This window comes from Aedes aegypti, chromosome 1 (genome assembly GCF_002204515.2).
Source record: "Aedes aegypti strain LVP_AGWG chromosome 1, AaegL5.0 Primary Assembly, whole genome shotgun sequence".
In the NCBI taxonomy this organism is placed as follows: Eukaryota; Metazoa; Arthropoda; class Insecta; order Diptera; family Culicidae; genus Aedes; species Aedes aegypti.
This window is the reverse complement of record NC_035107.1, coordinates 42,327,834-42,343,614: the sequence shown is the minus strand read 5'-3', so window position 1 is coordinate 42,343,614 and position 15,781 is coordinate 42,327,834. Positions and strand designations below refer to the sequence as shown.

General features: G+C 38.6%; 1 protein-coding gene and 1 long non-coding RNA gene across 2 annotated transcripts in view; one reads left to right on the top strand and one right to left on the bottom strand.

Moving 5' to 3' along the window:
- The first annotated feature begins 3,096 nt into the window (after window positions 1-3,096).
- On the top strand, window positions 3,097-4,090 carry LOC5569405. Its single transcript, XR_002501376.1, has 2 exons — window positions 3,097-3,626; window positions 3,686-4,090. It is a non-coding gene; the product is annotated as an uncharacterized LOC5569405 (long non-coding RNA).
- Window positions 3,599-15,781, bottom strand: part of LOC5569406 — a 36,985-nt gene continuing 24,802 nt past the window's right edge. Inside the window, exons 3-5 of the mRNA XM_001658448.2 lie at window positions 4,124-4,529; window positions 3,881-4,065; window positions 3,599-3,811 (exon numbers count right to left, since the gene is read on the bottom strand). Coding sequence (XP_001658498.2) covers window positions 3,760-3,811; window positions 3,881-4,065; window positions 4,124-4,529 — 643 coding nt within the window. The 3' untranslated portion in view covers window positions 3,599-3,759. The remainder of the gene's footprint in view (window positions 3,812-3,880; window positions 4,066-4,123; window positions 4,530-15,781) is intronic.

Below are 15,781 nucleotides of genomic sequence, written 5' to 3'. Positions count from 1 at the left end.
CGACCGTGAACCGTAGGCTATAAATGGGTAACTAAACGCAAGCTGGTCAGCAACGGAGAAGTCTCCCGGTATAATGAAAGACTTGTCGCTAAGCGGTTTAGTCATATGTGTGGCACAAATTACGACGAGGTATTTGCTCTCGTCGTGAAGCAGACTACTTCGACTGCTATCGATTGCCGCTAGAAGGAAGCTTTTGGTGAAGCACGTGGACGTCAAATCGGCCTATTTGTACGGGAACTGTCTGACATGAGGTAGCCCACTGGTATCGGTACCGGAACAAAGAATGACGTGTGCCTGTTGCGGAAAGTCTGTATGATTTAAAAAATGCTGGACGAGTGTAGAACCGCAAAATAACTGAGGTGCTACAAAGTATGGGATACCAGTCGTTGGAAGCAGATCCATGTATTTTCGTGTGAATGACGCTTGGTCGTTTGTCATTCGTATTACTTTACGTGAACGACATGCTCATTGCTTGCAAGGATGAAACAAAGTACAACAGAATTGAAACAATTCTGAGGAAGATCTTCAAGAGCACATCACTCGGAGACGTCAGCAACTATCTCGGTATTCGTGTTCAACGAAGACAGGATGGACGATTCGTGCTGGGCCAATTTGGACAAGCAGTCGCAAAACCATCCCACATCGCAATGGACTCCGGATATCCGACGCTACAGCAGGACGACTTCCAGAGCTTAGTAGGTGCTTTGCTGTATGAGACGATAAAAATGCTGCCCACTATTGCTATCAGCGCATCCATCCTGGGTCGACATCCTACCCAAGCTGATTGGTTATTTAAAATCGACTGCAGATTTGAAGCTTAGTGGGTCCGGAGAACTTTACGCATACGTTGACGCGGACCACCAAGACTAGGAAAATTAAACTCGGGGTTTATCTTTGACCTAGGTGGACCGATTTCCTCGGAAATAAGTGCATTACCCTTTCGACCACCGAGGCGGAATACGTGGCATTTGCAGAGACCTGCCAGGAATTACTCTGGATGCAGAAGCTGATGAAGGACATTGGCGAGAAGCCCACGGGACCAATCACAGTGCTCGAAGACAACCAGAGTTGCATAACGATGCTGCGAAGAAGGTTGTGGCCGACACCAAACATATTGACACGCGGTTCACTCTCATTCGGAACCTAGTGAGCAACAACTATAGACATCCTTAGGCTCAATCTATACTCAATCATCCATCGATCGAGGAATAGATGTTAACTACACACTTCACACCCAACAACCAACCCAAAGGAATTTGGCAACCACAGTCAGCATTAACACCCTTGGCGACATCGAACTTGGACTCTACATGACAACGCTCTGTTGATGCCAAACGACTTGATGACCATCAGCAATTGATGCGTGGAAACAACGATCAGCCAGCGCAGCACAGAGAAAAGGCCAAACACCATCCGGTGGACTTTTGCTGACTCCAGGAATACAACGTAAAACTCAATCGGAGGACGCAGGGGCGCCCTCAGTCAAGTCAGGCTGGAACATTTAGTCTACAGTGAACTTTCGACGAATCAGGACCTGTTTTTGGAGGACTTCTAGGAAGGAATCCCTGGAGAACTTCCAGGGAGAAATCCTTTGAGGATTTCCAGGAAGGGACCCCTTGAGAACTTTCTGAGAGGAATCACTGGAGGACTTCCTGAGAGGAATTCCTGTAGGACTTCCTGAGATGAATCCCAAGAGGACTTTCAGGGAAGAATCACTGGAAGACTTCCAGGCAGGAATCTCTGGACGACTTCCAGGGAAGAATCTCCTGAAGACTTCCAGGAAGGAATCTTTGAAAGACTCCCAGGGAGGGATCCCTGGCGGATTTCCAGAGAGGAATCCCTGGCCGACTTCCAGGAAGCAATCACTGGCTAATTTCCAGGAAAGAATCCCTGAAGGACTAAACAAAAAAAAAATCTGGATTCCCTGGAGGAATTCCAGAAAGGAATTCCTAAAGGACTTTCAGGAAGGAATCACTGGAAAACTTCCAGGCAGGAATCTCTGGAATACTTCCAGAGAGGAATCTCTGGAGGACTTCCAGGGAGTAATCTCTGGCGGACTTCCAGGGAGAAATCCCTGGCGGATTTCCAGAGAGAAATCCCTGGAGAACTTCAAGGGAGGAATCTTTGGAGGACTCCCAGGGAAGAATCCCTTAAGGGATTCCAGAAAAGAACTCCTGAAGGATTTTCAGAGAGGAATCCCTGGAGGACTTCCAGGGAGGAATCCCTGGTGGATTTTCAGAGAGGAATTCCTGGAGGACTTTCAGGGAAGAATCACTGGGAGACTTTGGGGCAGGAATTTCTGGAAGAATTCTAGGGAGAAATCCCCGGAGAACTTCCAGGGATGAATATCTGGAAGACTTTCCTGAAGGAATCATAGGGAGTCTTCCAGGGAGGAATCCCTAGACTTCCAGGGAGCTATCCCTGGATAAATCCTAATGAGGAATCCCTGGAGAACTTCCAGGGAGGAATCCCCAATGAACATCTAGGGAACAATCCCTGAAGGACTTCCAAGAACGAATCCATAGAGGATTTCCAGTCTACAAATATCTCCAAATGTCTACTCACATCCAAAATGTACGCATCACAGCTCCTCTCATGCGAGCACGTCTTGTATCCGCGCGGATAGATCCACCCCATGACGCGGCTCTCGTCCACCGAACTCCGGTTCACCTCGCGAATCTTCGCCGGGTACATCATCCAAAACTGATTGACCGCACCGTGCTGCAAAATCTCCATAATCCGGGTGTTGAAGATCATGAACAACAACGTCCCGAACAGTTTCGATTCCCGCAGGACTTGAACCAGCCGGATTTGGCTCTTCTTCAGGATGACCTCCAACATCTGTGTGGTATGGACGATATTAGGTAAGAAATGTACGGGTTTACGAACATGATCAAACTCACCATATTAAAGTATGTTATTCCTTGCAGGCGTAGATGAGGACGCGACAAATAAGGCGCGATGATAGTTGCACTGAGGAACCCGGTAGCACCCATTATCCAGTAGTACTTATGGCGGCCAAACATGTGACTGGAATGGACTCGAATTCAACTGAAATATTCTACCAAACTATTGAAAGCTCAACTCACTAGAAGCAACAGTGCATGCTGAGCCCCATCACCGCAATCAGATACGTCTTGAAGGATATCTCACTGTAGCTGAGGGTATGATCCCACCAGTACTGACGCGTGTAGCCACCGCCTTTCACCAGCGGAGGAATCTACAGAAATCAACGGGAGTAATCCGAATCAATCACACATTTTGGTCACAAACTTCAAAGGTACGATAATCACCGCCAACAGTGGGAAGAACAGTTTGTAGCTGCCGGGTAGCAAGCTGCACACATTCACCGCCAGTGCCCTCCAACAGGATGCGTACTGCGGGTGGCAAAGGTCACGGCAGGTTTTGCCTGCCGTCGCTTCGTAGAAGTACTTGCTGAGGTGAGCCATGTGGTGTTAATCGTCGCGCGAATCCGATGGAACTGAACAAACGAATTCGCTTCTTTTTTGGGGGTTTCGCGTGACGACGTTGAATTGCTGATTTGCATTCGTTTGGACGATAGAAATTTCGGATATGATGAAGGAGTTTAGAACAAGCATTAACTGAAGCGGGCTTTACGCCGTCATGTATGTATTCTGTAGTACAATTTCCTTTTAACAACTTTTAATTTATTACTCTATTATAGTCCCGCTTATAAACTATCACAACCACAAATAGTTAACAATTTTGCAACAATCTTGAGATGAGACTCTCACCTGCTCAGCTGAATCCCATGGCGACCTTTCCCAGACATTCGGCAGCTATTTGTGCTCTGCAATGGAAGTTGACGATGAGAAAGGATCTTACTCCAAAATTTGAGCGCAGTTTCTGAAATACTCACTGTGCACCGGAACAGATATCGGTGAATTTCATCGCAAACTTCGACATGGCGTAGGGATAGTAGGCCCGAGCGTACATATTGTAGTTCATCAGGAACACCCACACGACCGAACTGAACGAGATTTTGTTGAACTGCTGGAGCCACTCCACCTTGGAGTACTTCTCAACGATAAAGTTCCACGCGTTCTGAAAATATTTCATAGAAAAACCTAAATTGTTCTACATTTTTCATAACTGTACAAACCTGTATGACAGCCGCCACTCCCAGATTGAAAATATTATAATTTGGCGACAGGGCGTAGCTGAGTCCACTGACGCAACCCGCCCAGGTGCTATCGCTCTTGGTCACCTTCCCTCGGTTTCGTGCCAGGGCGCACGTCGTCAGCCGGAACAGCCCGTTGTACAGTGTGAGGAAAGCGACGAATCGCAACCGGATGCGTGCCAGCGCTTCCAATATGGCAGCCATGGGTTCTTTGCTGAGCCGTGGAGCAACGTTGATCAGCTTACGGACCAGCTCCAGCAGTAGGCCGAATGTGAAGCACGTTCGCATTCCCTCGAGGATGTAGTTCTGGCAGGTGTGGCGGTGATGGCACGGTTTGCGATGTTGCTCTGATTCGGGGTTGAGGTTTTTCTTCAGCGGGGAGAAGAACCTTGAACGAAAGATAGGGGATTGTAAGCTCAATGTGTTCGAAACGATAAAATGGATTGTCACCATTTTCTAAATACGTAGATAAGAAATTCAAATTTGTGAAACTTGAATATGTTATCTATCAGTTACAGCATAAAACTCTTCCGCATATTTCCGCACTAAAAATTTTGAATCTATTAAAAATGTTAATTTTTATCATTTTTCTCATATTTTTATCCCACTGTTCAATAATTAAGTATCCCTAATCAATTAAAGTGCATGTTTTAAAAGCGTTTTTTTTTTCAATTTGATGTTTAAGAAAAAATATTATTTGAATATATTTATTTTACTAGCATAACTGACCTTAGTAAAATTGATAATTTTATAAATGGCTTATATCACAGTTTTGATAAATGACATCGCAAAATCAGATTTTGACAATTTTTAAAACAATATGTATGAGACACAACAGAGCCATGGTTTAAAACTCCATGTCTTTTGAACTATGTCATTTAAATATTGGAGAGTTTAAAGTCACATCACATTAAGGGGTTTTCAAGAATATCGTAATTTTAGGATCATTTTCACGTTTTTTTCCCTCTATACTGTTGACAATGCCAAACAACAAAGTGCCGAAAGACAAGTACGACGGTATACCGTCAATGTCTCGTGTACAGAAATTTTCTAACAAATATGAGTTTAGTGCTTAAAATCATCTCTAAAATGAAAAATGGGGGAGCTCCATTTAAGAATGAAATTGATTACTTGTCAATGCGATTATTGTAAGTTTGCTGTATAAGGGCTCCCTAAATATGAATATACTTTCTAAATTAAAAAAAAAAATACAATATTTATATAAATAAAAAAAATCAAAGATTTCTTGGAAAGCACCTAAATGAATGCAATTTAGAAATTAAATTATTTCAACATAATGTGCTTATTTGTAGAGATGGTCGGGTTTCACATTTTTCAAACTTGAACTCGACTTATTTTGTTTCTTCAAACCCGGACCCGACCCGAACCTGAGACAATAATTTGAAAGCAAACCCGGACCCGATCCGAACTCGAGAAAAAAATCACTCTTCAAACCGAACCCGACCCGAAAAAGTTTTCTAAGAAAAAAACCCGAATAAAACCCGAGTTTGAAATGATGATAAATTCATTGTTTTTTACCTTATTATGAATTAAACCACGAATAATTATGTATATTCATTCTACTTTTTAATTAAAATTTAAAGTCTGATGGGCTTAGGCTGAATCCTAGTTTTTTTTTCACATTTAAAAAACATCGAGAGTCAAAATAATCCGGTGGTTTTTTGTACCAAATTGGCAATTTTGCAAAAGGCATGAAAAAAGCGTTTCAGATAAAACATACTAGTCAAATTTATTATTCCAATAAAAAAAATAATTTTATGAATTCCGAATACAATATTACAATGTATTTAAGGAAAAAAAATATTGAAAAAGAATTTCTAAGCATACTTATAAAAAATGTTTGAGCTGTTATACCTAAGAACAGTTACAAATCTAAATTTTCATCAATTGTTTACTCTCTAGGCTAACTAGGGACGCATCAATTTATGCCGTACAATTCTATTTTCCATCTGTTGCAAGAATATTCAAGCGATTGGTCATAGATTCTTCTTCTTCTTCTTCTTGGCATTTACGTCCTCACTGGGACAGAGCCTGCTTCTCAGCGTAGTGTTCTTTTATTAGCACTTCCACAGTTATTAGCTGAGAGCTTTCTTTGCCAAAGTTGCCATTTTCGCATTCGTATATCGTGTGGCAGGTACGATGATACTCTATGCCCAGGGAAGTCAAGGAAAATTTCCATCACGAAAGGTCCTGGACCGACCGGGATTCGAACCCAGATACCTTCAGCATGGCTTTGCTTTGTAGCCGCGGACTTAAACCACTCGGATAAGGAAGGCCCCAGTCATAGATAATAAGCCCAAAAACTGTTTGTCTTCAACGGCATTTTTTCGATGCAAATAATCACTGATATGTGGACAAGTGCCCTGAAACGGTTCGAGATTAATCCTAATTAAGTTGTAACCGTACTTAAGGCAATATTAAGCCTGGAGAAGATCATTCAGGGTAGAAAATAATTTTGGCCATGATTAACGCAAATTACTCTTGTGTGCGCTGATGCGAAAATGTGCATTTGTAAGGTTCCATTTTGCGCGTACCCTCAACGTGGCATTACGTTTGGTAGAATTTGAATCCAAACGGCTGTTTTGGTATTATGAAATAGGAGTGGGCGTTTTGCCTCACGAGTTGATTAAAGTTTAGGTCTTTCAATAAGCTTTTAAAGGACAAATTTAACATATTTTTTGCATGTAATACAAACTATACCAGTGCATGAGTTGCCTCTTGGCGTAGTTTCAGATATTTTTTCGACGTAAAATATTACCTTGATTTTCAGATCAGATTTCTTACGCCCCATACAAATTATTTTTAATTTTCATACAAAATCTCACTATAAGTAGGGGGTGGGTCCAAAAACCATCAAAATTGTCTTGTGTGATTAATGGATCGCCCCTAAATTATTTCACCGACCTTAGTAAAACGTTTCGCCAAGAACCCAACAGTTGAGATTTCGGTAATTTTCAATACTGAATCCCAGTACTTATTTTACCGAGATTTTAGCAAACCTAATTTTTTACCGAGATCTCAGCGAACGTTATCGAAATTCAGTGGACGTTTACCGAGATCTCGGTAAAAGTTTTTCCGAGATTCGGTAAATATTTACCGAAATATCAGCTGTTGGGTTCTAAGCGAAATACCGAGGTCGGTTTCCGAATTTAAGTGTAGGGTGAAAAATGCTTTGTAAAGCACACCGTTCGTTCTAATCGAGAGTGCCCAAGAAACATTTGCCTATTTTATAATCATTTATTGAGCAATTTTTCACAACTACATACCGTAAAACGGGGTAACTTTGATAATGCGGGTAACTTTGATAGTGCGTAAGCCACCACATACCAAACGAAATATCATAATTTCTGTTAATCAGTTAAGCAAAACGAATGCAAAACTAAAGAATATTAGTATGACACTTCATGTAAGAGCGGTTTTCATTTGAATCAAGAACATTTTAGGCTTTTTATACGAATTTAAAAAAATTACACAATTTTAGCATTTTTGAAACGCTTACAAACAATCTGTTCTACTATTACTATTTGATGCAGTTTTCAATAGTTGGCCACTTATATTTGACAGCCTAGTTATCATAGAACTTGAATACGGTCTCAAATCTCTTAGCGAAAAGCATTTTCACAAACTGGGACCATTTTTGTAATCTAAGTCAGGAATTTCCATATAACGTTAAACGCCTAGAGGTATGCAATGCCCTACAAATGTTCGTTATTCATTCAATTTTGTTCGAATCATACTCCATTATCAAAGTTACCCCAAAACAGAAAACCAACTTTCGATTATATGAAAAATTATATATCCATTCAAAATAAATCTTTTGCCAATTTATCGACTGTAATCGATTGCTAGGATGCCAGTACTTGTTTTAAAAATATAAATTGTAAATCTTTGAAACAGCATGCGAAAATATTCAAGTTTTCTTTGAAAAAACTATCAAAGTTACCCCGTTTTACGGTACTGATTAGTTGCTTTATTTTTATTATGTTACGCACACATTGTTCAAGCAAATCTGGCGAAATTATTAAGCTTCTTATCATTTAGTGACTGTAATCATATATTGTAATGATGTTTATTCAGGTTTCACTCAGCTTAATAAGGTTTGATGATTTAACAACGCTAGTTTAACAAACTACATTATTGCAGTTTAATTCAGCATCATGTTTAACAACATTTTAACTATTTGCAAGTGAAGCCTTTGTTCAGGGGTTGTTCACACAAATTTGGAGAAGTTATAAAGCGTGTCGTTGTATATTGACTTAATTCTACAACTACAAAATCGCTTTATAAGCATTCATCTCAGCTTTTATTCAACTGCCACAAAATTGATTGAAAACAAATAAATGATCAAAAATAGCTAACACTTTATACATCAAATGCAGTGTATACACCTTTACCATGAATTAATAACCACACTTTTAATAATTACCTGAATACTGGATTCAAACTCGAGACCTTCCCATCGTCAGTGGTATACCTTGCCATCTGCGCCATCCTTGAATTCATATATCAGCCTTCCAGTGCCCAATATAAACCTCTTGTAGCTGATTATTGACCATGCTTGAGCTTCTATTCAACAATAACTAATCAACACGTGCTATGCTGATCAACAACTGAATAAGCGCATTACTTCGGCTGCTGTTCAGTACTGATGCGAGCTGAACTCAGTCGGCTATTTATAGCGCACAGTGAGAAAATTTATTTCAATGCTGGTCAAAAATAAAGTTTATTCACAAAGTAAAAACAGTCTGAAATGATTAATCGTATTTCATAATAAGTTTTAACTTGTTAAAACTTTAATTGAATTGTTCATCTAACTATACTAAAATTCATTTATTAAATGTATAATATTTCTACTAGGTTAATATTTTAATTATTTGTCGTACTTTTTCCATCTATTAAACATTATACAAATATAAAATTATACAAATCTATATAAATAAAAATGGAATGGTGTTTGTATGTCACGAAATGGGTAGAGAACGGTCCAACAGATTGTCACAACTCTTTCACTGTGGCATTAGCCAAGGGTTCCCACGTGTTCGTGCGTAGAAAAAGTTTAGGCAAGTCTTCGGAATAGTCTTAGAAACGGGAGGAAACTAATGTGCCATTTTGTTTGGGAGATTGTATGACATTTTTCAACAGCCTACTTGATGGCAAGACGAAGTTTGCCGGGACCACTAGTATAAAATATATTTCAATCAATAATCCTATGTCAGAAGACTAATTCAAAATATTTTCTAAACATAATTGAATATTGTATTGAGAAAGCATCAGTTATTATTGTATCCAACATGTTTTTATATATTAGTAAGTTAGTGGCGAATTCGCCAAGGGCGAAAAGCCACTCAAATAAAAATAAATAATAATAATATTAGTAAGTTGAACATTGCAATACATTAGGAATACAACGCAATTTTTAGATATTTTGTCCATATTTCAAAAATTTGACTATGGTGTGACCTCTTTTGTAAGGCTTCTTTGTTGCTGAACAATGTGTTTAGTAATCGTTATTTTGGACTTCTTTGGATGACCTGCTCGGATGATATATCTATGTTGTATTAGGATTTTATAAAACACCTATTCAGCCTCTTTAATAGAAGGAAAAATGACTTGTTCAACTCATTAGTAAAACAATCTTGAAAAGTCGGCAGAGATTCTTTGGAGAAGTTTAATAAGTGTTGATTCTACTATTATTCATTCCAATGAAAAATGTTGAACATTGACTTAAATTTGGATCTAAATACCATCTTCTCAGCTCTTTGTAGGGCATTTTTTCAGTTGTCATCATTATTCAACAATAATTAACTATGTATGTTTATTTGTGACACTTGACTGTAAGTTGGGTAACCACTTTCATGTAACTGTTGTTAAATTATTATTTATACTTCGATTATCATTAAAAATGTTATGATTAGTAACTTTTTCCGATATCAATAACGTCGCAGATGATGATCACTACATTTGGAAAATTTAAATTTTGATATTTTTAATCCAATGTGATTCGAACTTTACCCTCGTTGATCCATTACGTCGCCATTACGTCCATTACGTTAATCCATCCATCGCATACAGGTCTTGGATTTGATTTGAAAAACATTTGAAACATTTGAAAATAACATAAAAAGACATAATATGTTTTGCTTGAATAAGAGCATACTCAAGTACTGTTATTCACATTGTTTATAAGTTTTACTAAATAAATAAATAAATAAATAAATGAAAGCTGGTCAACATTTTAAGTATTAGACACTAAAACTTTTGTACGATTTGTTGTTAATCAAATGTTCAATATGCTACTAAAATGATGGCTACAACCTATAGAAGCTTTTAATCAGTCAATTGTTAAACTTCTTATGTGTTGTAGAACAAAAGCTACTATATTTGCATTTTCGGAGGTTTATTCAGCTCTTATTCAAAACACAAACTGCAAGTGGAATAACAGCTTTTTTATAAGCGGAAATCAATTTTATTCAATTAATGATTCAACTAAAAATTTGTTCAGCAATGGTTGCTGCTATGCAGCTTGTATTAAACACGTAAGTATCTTAAAAGCTACCAATTGTTTCTTGGGTGGCTCATTTTGCCCTCTATGAGCAAATTATCCCCAGTTCCCCTACGTGAGGAGATCGAAAGGTGGAAGTAGCACTTGATTGAACTCCTGAATGGCATTCAGAGCGATAGCAGTAATTGACAATACAACGAAGGAAATGTCAACAAAAGATCAGCAAACGATGGACACCAAGTAGCCCCCACATTGAGGGAAGCCGAGGAAGCCAACTCATGAACAATAAAGCAGGGAAATATTGCTCAGCTACAAGAAAGGTGACAAATTGGATTGTGAGTGATAAATTCCGAGTCACTGCGGACTTCATTGATGGCCGATTGGCAAAGGACCATTTTTTTACTGTATGAGAAATCCTTTAAATTTCTCGTTAAAACCAGGGCCCAACGCGTTAATTTTTCATTAATTATTAAGCGGTATTTTAAGGCGAAAGTATCGATTACGTAGAGCTATAGAAAATCATGAACGTGAACAGCAGGCTCGGGAAGTTCACAAGACTGATAATAACAACGATGCACAAATGGTCGGAAAAAAAGTTTGGCCATAACTAGCTTTATCGCCTTAAGGGCAACTTCATCGGTGGTCCAAATCACTGTTTGGTTCCAAATTTTTGAACCTAATTTTTGAGTTTATCCAAAATTAAGTATATGGATTATTCTTTCAACCCAAAATCTCTCGGTATTCTCTCTCTTCCCCACCAATGTTGTCAAAAATAGAGAGAGCTGCACCTACCTAATGGGGGTAGTTTGACCCAATAAGCCAAATTTGGGTGAAATGCATTATTCTCAAGCTTGGGTTGAATGAACTCAATTTTGTTTTGAATCAAACCAAATTTAAGTAAATTTTTATTATGGCTTCAAAGGTAAAGTACCTAATGAGACCTTGGAAATTTAGCCAAATTTGGGTTATTGGGTTCAACTACGGTTTTGCGTTCGAAACAACTCAAATTTGAGTAGATCCGCGTTGCCGTGCATGTTGAAATTTGGAGCTTGCACCGGTGTTGCAAATAATGTTCCAATTTTATTTTATACCAGTTTTCTGGTCTACTTTTTGGAACAGGCTAACTCCAGACCTGGTCTATTTTTGGTAGGATTTGGAACAAGATTTGAGCTGTTCCAAATCGGATTTGACACACGTTTGTTTACCAGTTCGGATTTTTCCCTCCGAGCTTGGTAGTCTAGAATTCAAAAGTTTTATAGGCGTGGCCACCAGGAATTCCTCCGGGGATTTTTTTCTCTCAGAAATTCATCCTGGGATTTGCTGCAGAAATAGCTCCGAGGATATTCCCTCCCGGGAACCCTACAGGTATTTTTTTTTCGTGGATTTCCTCCAGGCATTCCTCCGGGAATTTTCTCCAGAAATTCCTTAGGGAATTTCTCTAGTGATTTGCACAAGAAGTTTCTCCGGAGATTTAAGGATTCCCTCCGGGGATTTTCTCCAGCAATATCTCAGAGGATTTTCAAAAGCAATTCCTGCGGGGCTTTCGTCCAAGAATTCTCCCGGGGATTTTTTTAGAGAATTCAATCAGAGATTTCCTCTGGAATTTCTCTGGAAATTGTGTTGAAAGGCTAGTCCGCTAAGACCACGCAGATCCTAGCGAGGCTAGCCCGTCCACATCCTATTTCAAATTATAAAGAAATACAATACAGTACATGTCTCCTTCAACTGGGCAGCTAACAGACTGATACCTCAATCAGCAGCTGCAACTCTCTTTATTCAAACCAGGTATATTTTTACAATTCATCATTCTACACAAATATCATACCTCTCTCAACGAATCTTCCACACTTTTACCACAGACAAACAGACGTCACACTCTCATCACTGTCCATCGACCACCTTTTTAACGGTCGATTCAAATCTATTGTAGTTGGTCAATCCACCACCCGTAGCGCTCGCATCGTTTTTGTTCGCGTTTGACGTTTAGCATTGGGCGTATATGATTTCTCGACTATGATTTTGATTGCAATTTGTTTTAAGTGTTACGTCTGTTTCCCTGTGCTTTTACCTACGATGACGCATGCTTCTCAACCGACGATTCTTCTACCTGAGGTGCGACACTACCTCTATTCTAACAAATTGCACCTGAAATTTCTCCGGGAATTTCCTCCAGGAATTCCTCCGGGAAATTCAAGGATTCCCCCGGGGATATCAAGAACTTCCTTTTTTCCAAAAAATACTTCGGGGATTTCAATGATTCTTCTTTCTTTTTTCATTTTTCTACAGTAATTTTAGGTTGCCCTTAGCAACGGGTGTTTTACAATTTTCAAGGCTCTTTGCCTACAGCAGCGATAGGCGTGAGTTTCACTGGCTTCGCTGACTGCGATCGGCTTTGGTTGGCTACTGTAGAATGACTTTCAGATTTTTCCCAACCCTGATTATGTAACTTAAAAAAAAGTTTTTATTGTTAGTAATGCAATCGAATTTGGCTGAAAGTACAATCTCGTTTGTATTTGATCGAGTTTGATCAAAATGTGTATAAATAGCGATTGAATATATTTTAAATGAATTTCGTATCCAGCTTTTTACGCTGGCTATAAATGTGCGAGGGGTGATTAGATTTTGACATTTCTTGCTACATATTTTATAGCATGATCTTAGTAAGCTATGTTTTAAAATTGTTGTTCGAGCTGTCAATAATTTTCACTACCTGTTTTGTCCCAAATAAGCTAAATTGTTAAGGGGACACGGGAGACCGTGTTATTTTCCCTATCTTTCGTCTCACTCTAACAATAATCATCAAAGCTTTGTGGAAGCAAATCTCGAGTTTTAGTGAACCGATGAAGCTGAAAATTTATCGGGTCCCGTGCGGCCTTAAGGCTCAAGAATCCATCATTCAATCATCAGCAATCATCAAAAATTAAAAATTAGTTTTTTCGTTCATATTTTTATGAATCCGAATGAAAATCTATCATTGCATGAGAGAAAGCAAGTGCAATACAATGATAGATTTTCTTGAACATTACTTCAATATTGAGCAAAAAAATTGGTTTCGAAAATTTGTAGAGCGATGATGGTTATTTTCCTCTTAATTAATCATTTAGTCTAGTAACTGTATTCCTGTTATACCATTTTAGGTACAAGACATCTAAGAAACTTTAAATCCACAAGTGGAAAGAGTTATTACTAAAAATAAAAAGGAATTGAAGCTTAATAAGGCTGATACAAATATTAAATTTCTTTTATGTCCGAGACCACTTGGAAGGTACGAGGGGGGGGGGATAAAAATAAATAAGGAACAAAAAAATAAAAATGAAAAAAAGTTATTTTTTCGAATTTTTATTTTTAATGATAGTTGTTAAACTGTTTTTAATCGTCCTCTGGATCATTATTTTACTTGTTTTTTTACTTTGTAAATTGAAAAAACCAAACTGATGTCAAAAAAATGATGAATCTTTTTTTTTTCTCCCCTTCAAAATTTTCGGATTTTCGAAGGGGGGGGTGACATAAAAGAAAATTAATATTTGTATCAGCCTAACGGCATGCATTATTGTACACAGCCTTGTTAGCACAACTTTTCGGAACGAAGTTCAGGCAGCCCCAGCCGTGCTATGTTTAGACCGTGAACTTTTTGGAAATGATATGATATGGTAGCTAGTAAATAGTCCAATTGAAAATGTGCTTTCTAGACAAACATAACGGCCGGTCTTACCTCACCCATTCACGCAGACTTTCTCCACATGATTAGCATTATACTATGTCTGACACCAGCCATTTTGGTCATTATTTTGACGAGATGTCTGAAGCTGAGACGAGGCTCGCGGAGTCGGTCTTCTTTTTCTGCGATTGCTGAGTTTTTTTTTCTTATTTCACTCAGTGTGAAGCCGTTCAAGCTTTCACGTGACCATCTCAGCAAAAAAAAACAATTGCGTTTGCATCACGCCGAAGCATAAACGGCATTTATAGTGAAATTGCATGCCAGGAAACGTAGCAAACATTATAAATAACTAGTCTTATGTTTAGATTTATCAGCATCTTTGGAAAAACTGCTCCGCTGACTGAGCATTTTAATAATAGTTTATTTTGAATACAATACTTTTCACTTTTTCAGCCATAAAAACGATGGGCTGCATTTGACGTTTTGTGACAGCGGAACCTGGGCTGCATATGACGTTGATATTTTTCCTCTTCGCGAGTCTCTCTCAGGTCTGAAGTATGCCGAGTACACGGAGACATCAGATTACCCAAAAAATAAGTTCTTTAACCTCAAATTTGGGTAAAATGCATTTAGTTTTGCCTCTCTCGCAACAGCAATTTTGTCAAAAACAGAGATAGACGCACCGACCCATCGTCGAAGTTCAATGGAATAAGCCAAATTTGGGTTCTTTCGAGTTTACCTAACGTTAAGTAGTTTTTACCCATCTCAGAGACTTTGAAAGCTAACGCTGGGTAGACTTTTTTGCACTGAGTTGTTTTTTAGACGTTGTCAAATGAAAACAACCTAATGATAGGTATATGTCAGTTAACCCAAATTTGGGTTATCCCACGGAAGAGCCGAATTGCGTCAAAAGAAGTCGAAATTGGGATGATTTGTGGCTCCGTGTAGTAATAGTCTTAAATATTTTCGACAATTTCGTCAAAACATACCCAAGTAACCAAGAAGCACTAAATCCAGCATTATATGCGGTTTTGGTGAAATAACGGGCTGCTTTAATGCAACACCTTCAGGAACGTTTCAATAGGGCGATATTCAAAACTGAAAAGGCAATAGATGACTCTTTTTCAGTGCAGTAAAAACGAAATCCTGAAGCAAAGAAAGCAACATGGAAGACGAACTAAAAACAAAAAGTTATCTATTCACATTACGCTTGATTTCTAATTACTATATTTTCGATCCAGTTTCCTAATTGCTAGTAATTTACGTTTTTCATTATTTTCAATACGTTTTGACAGCTGTCGACTACCATTCTTCCATGCGCTTGTATTGGAAGTTTGAGAAATTTGAGAATCCAGCGTAGCGCGATCAGTGAGTGGAATACAATCATCAGTGTCGCCACTCGGCGGCCAGTGAGAGAAACTGAATGTTCGAAAGGTTGTTGTCTGTACTTTTTGCTGCT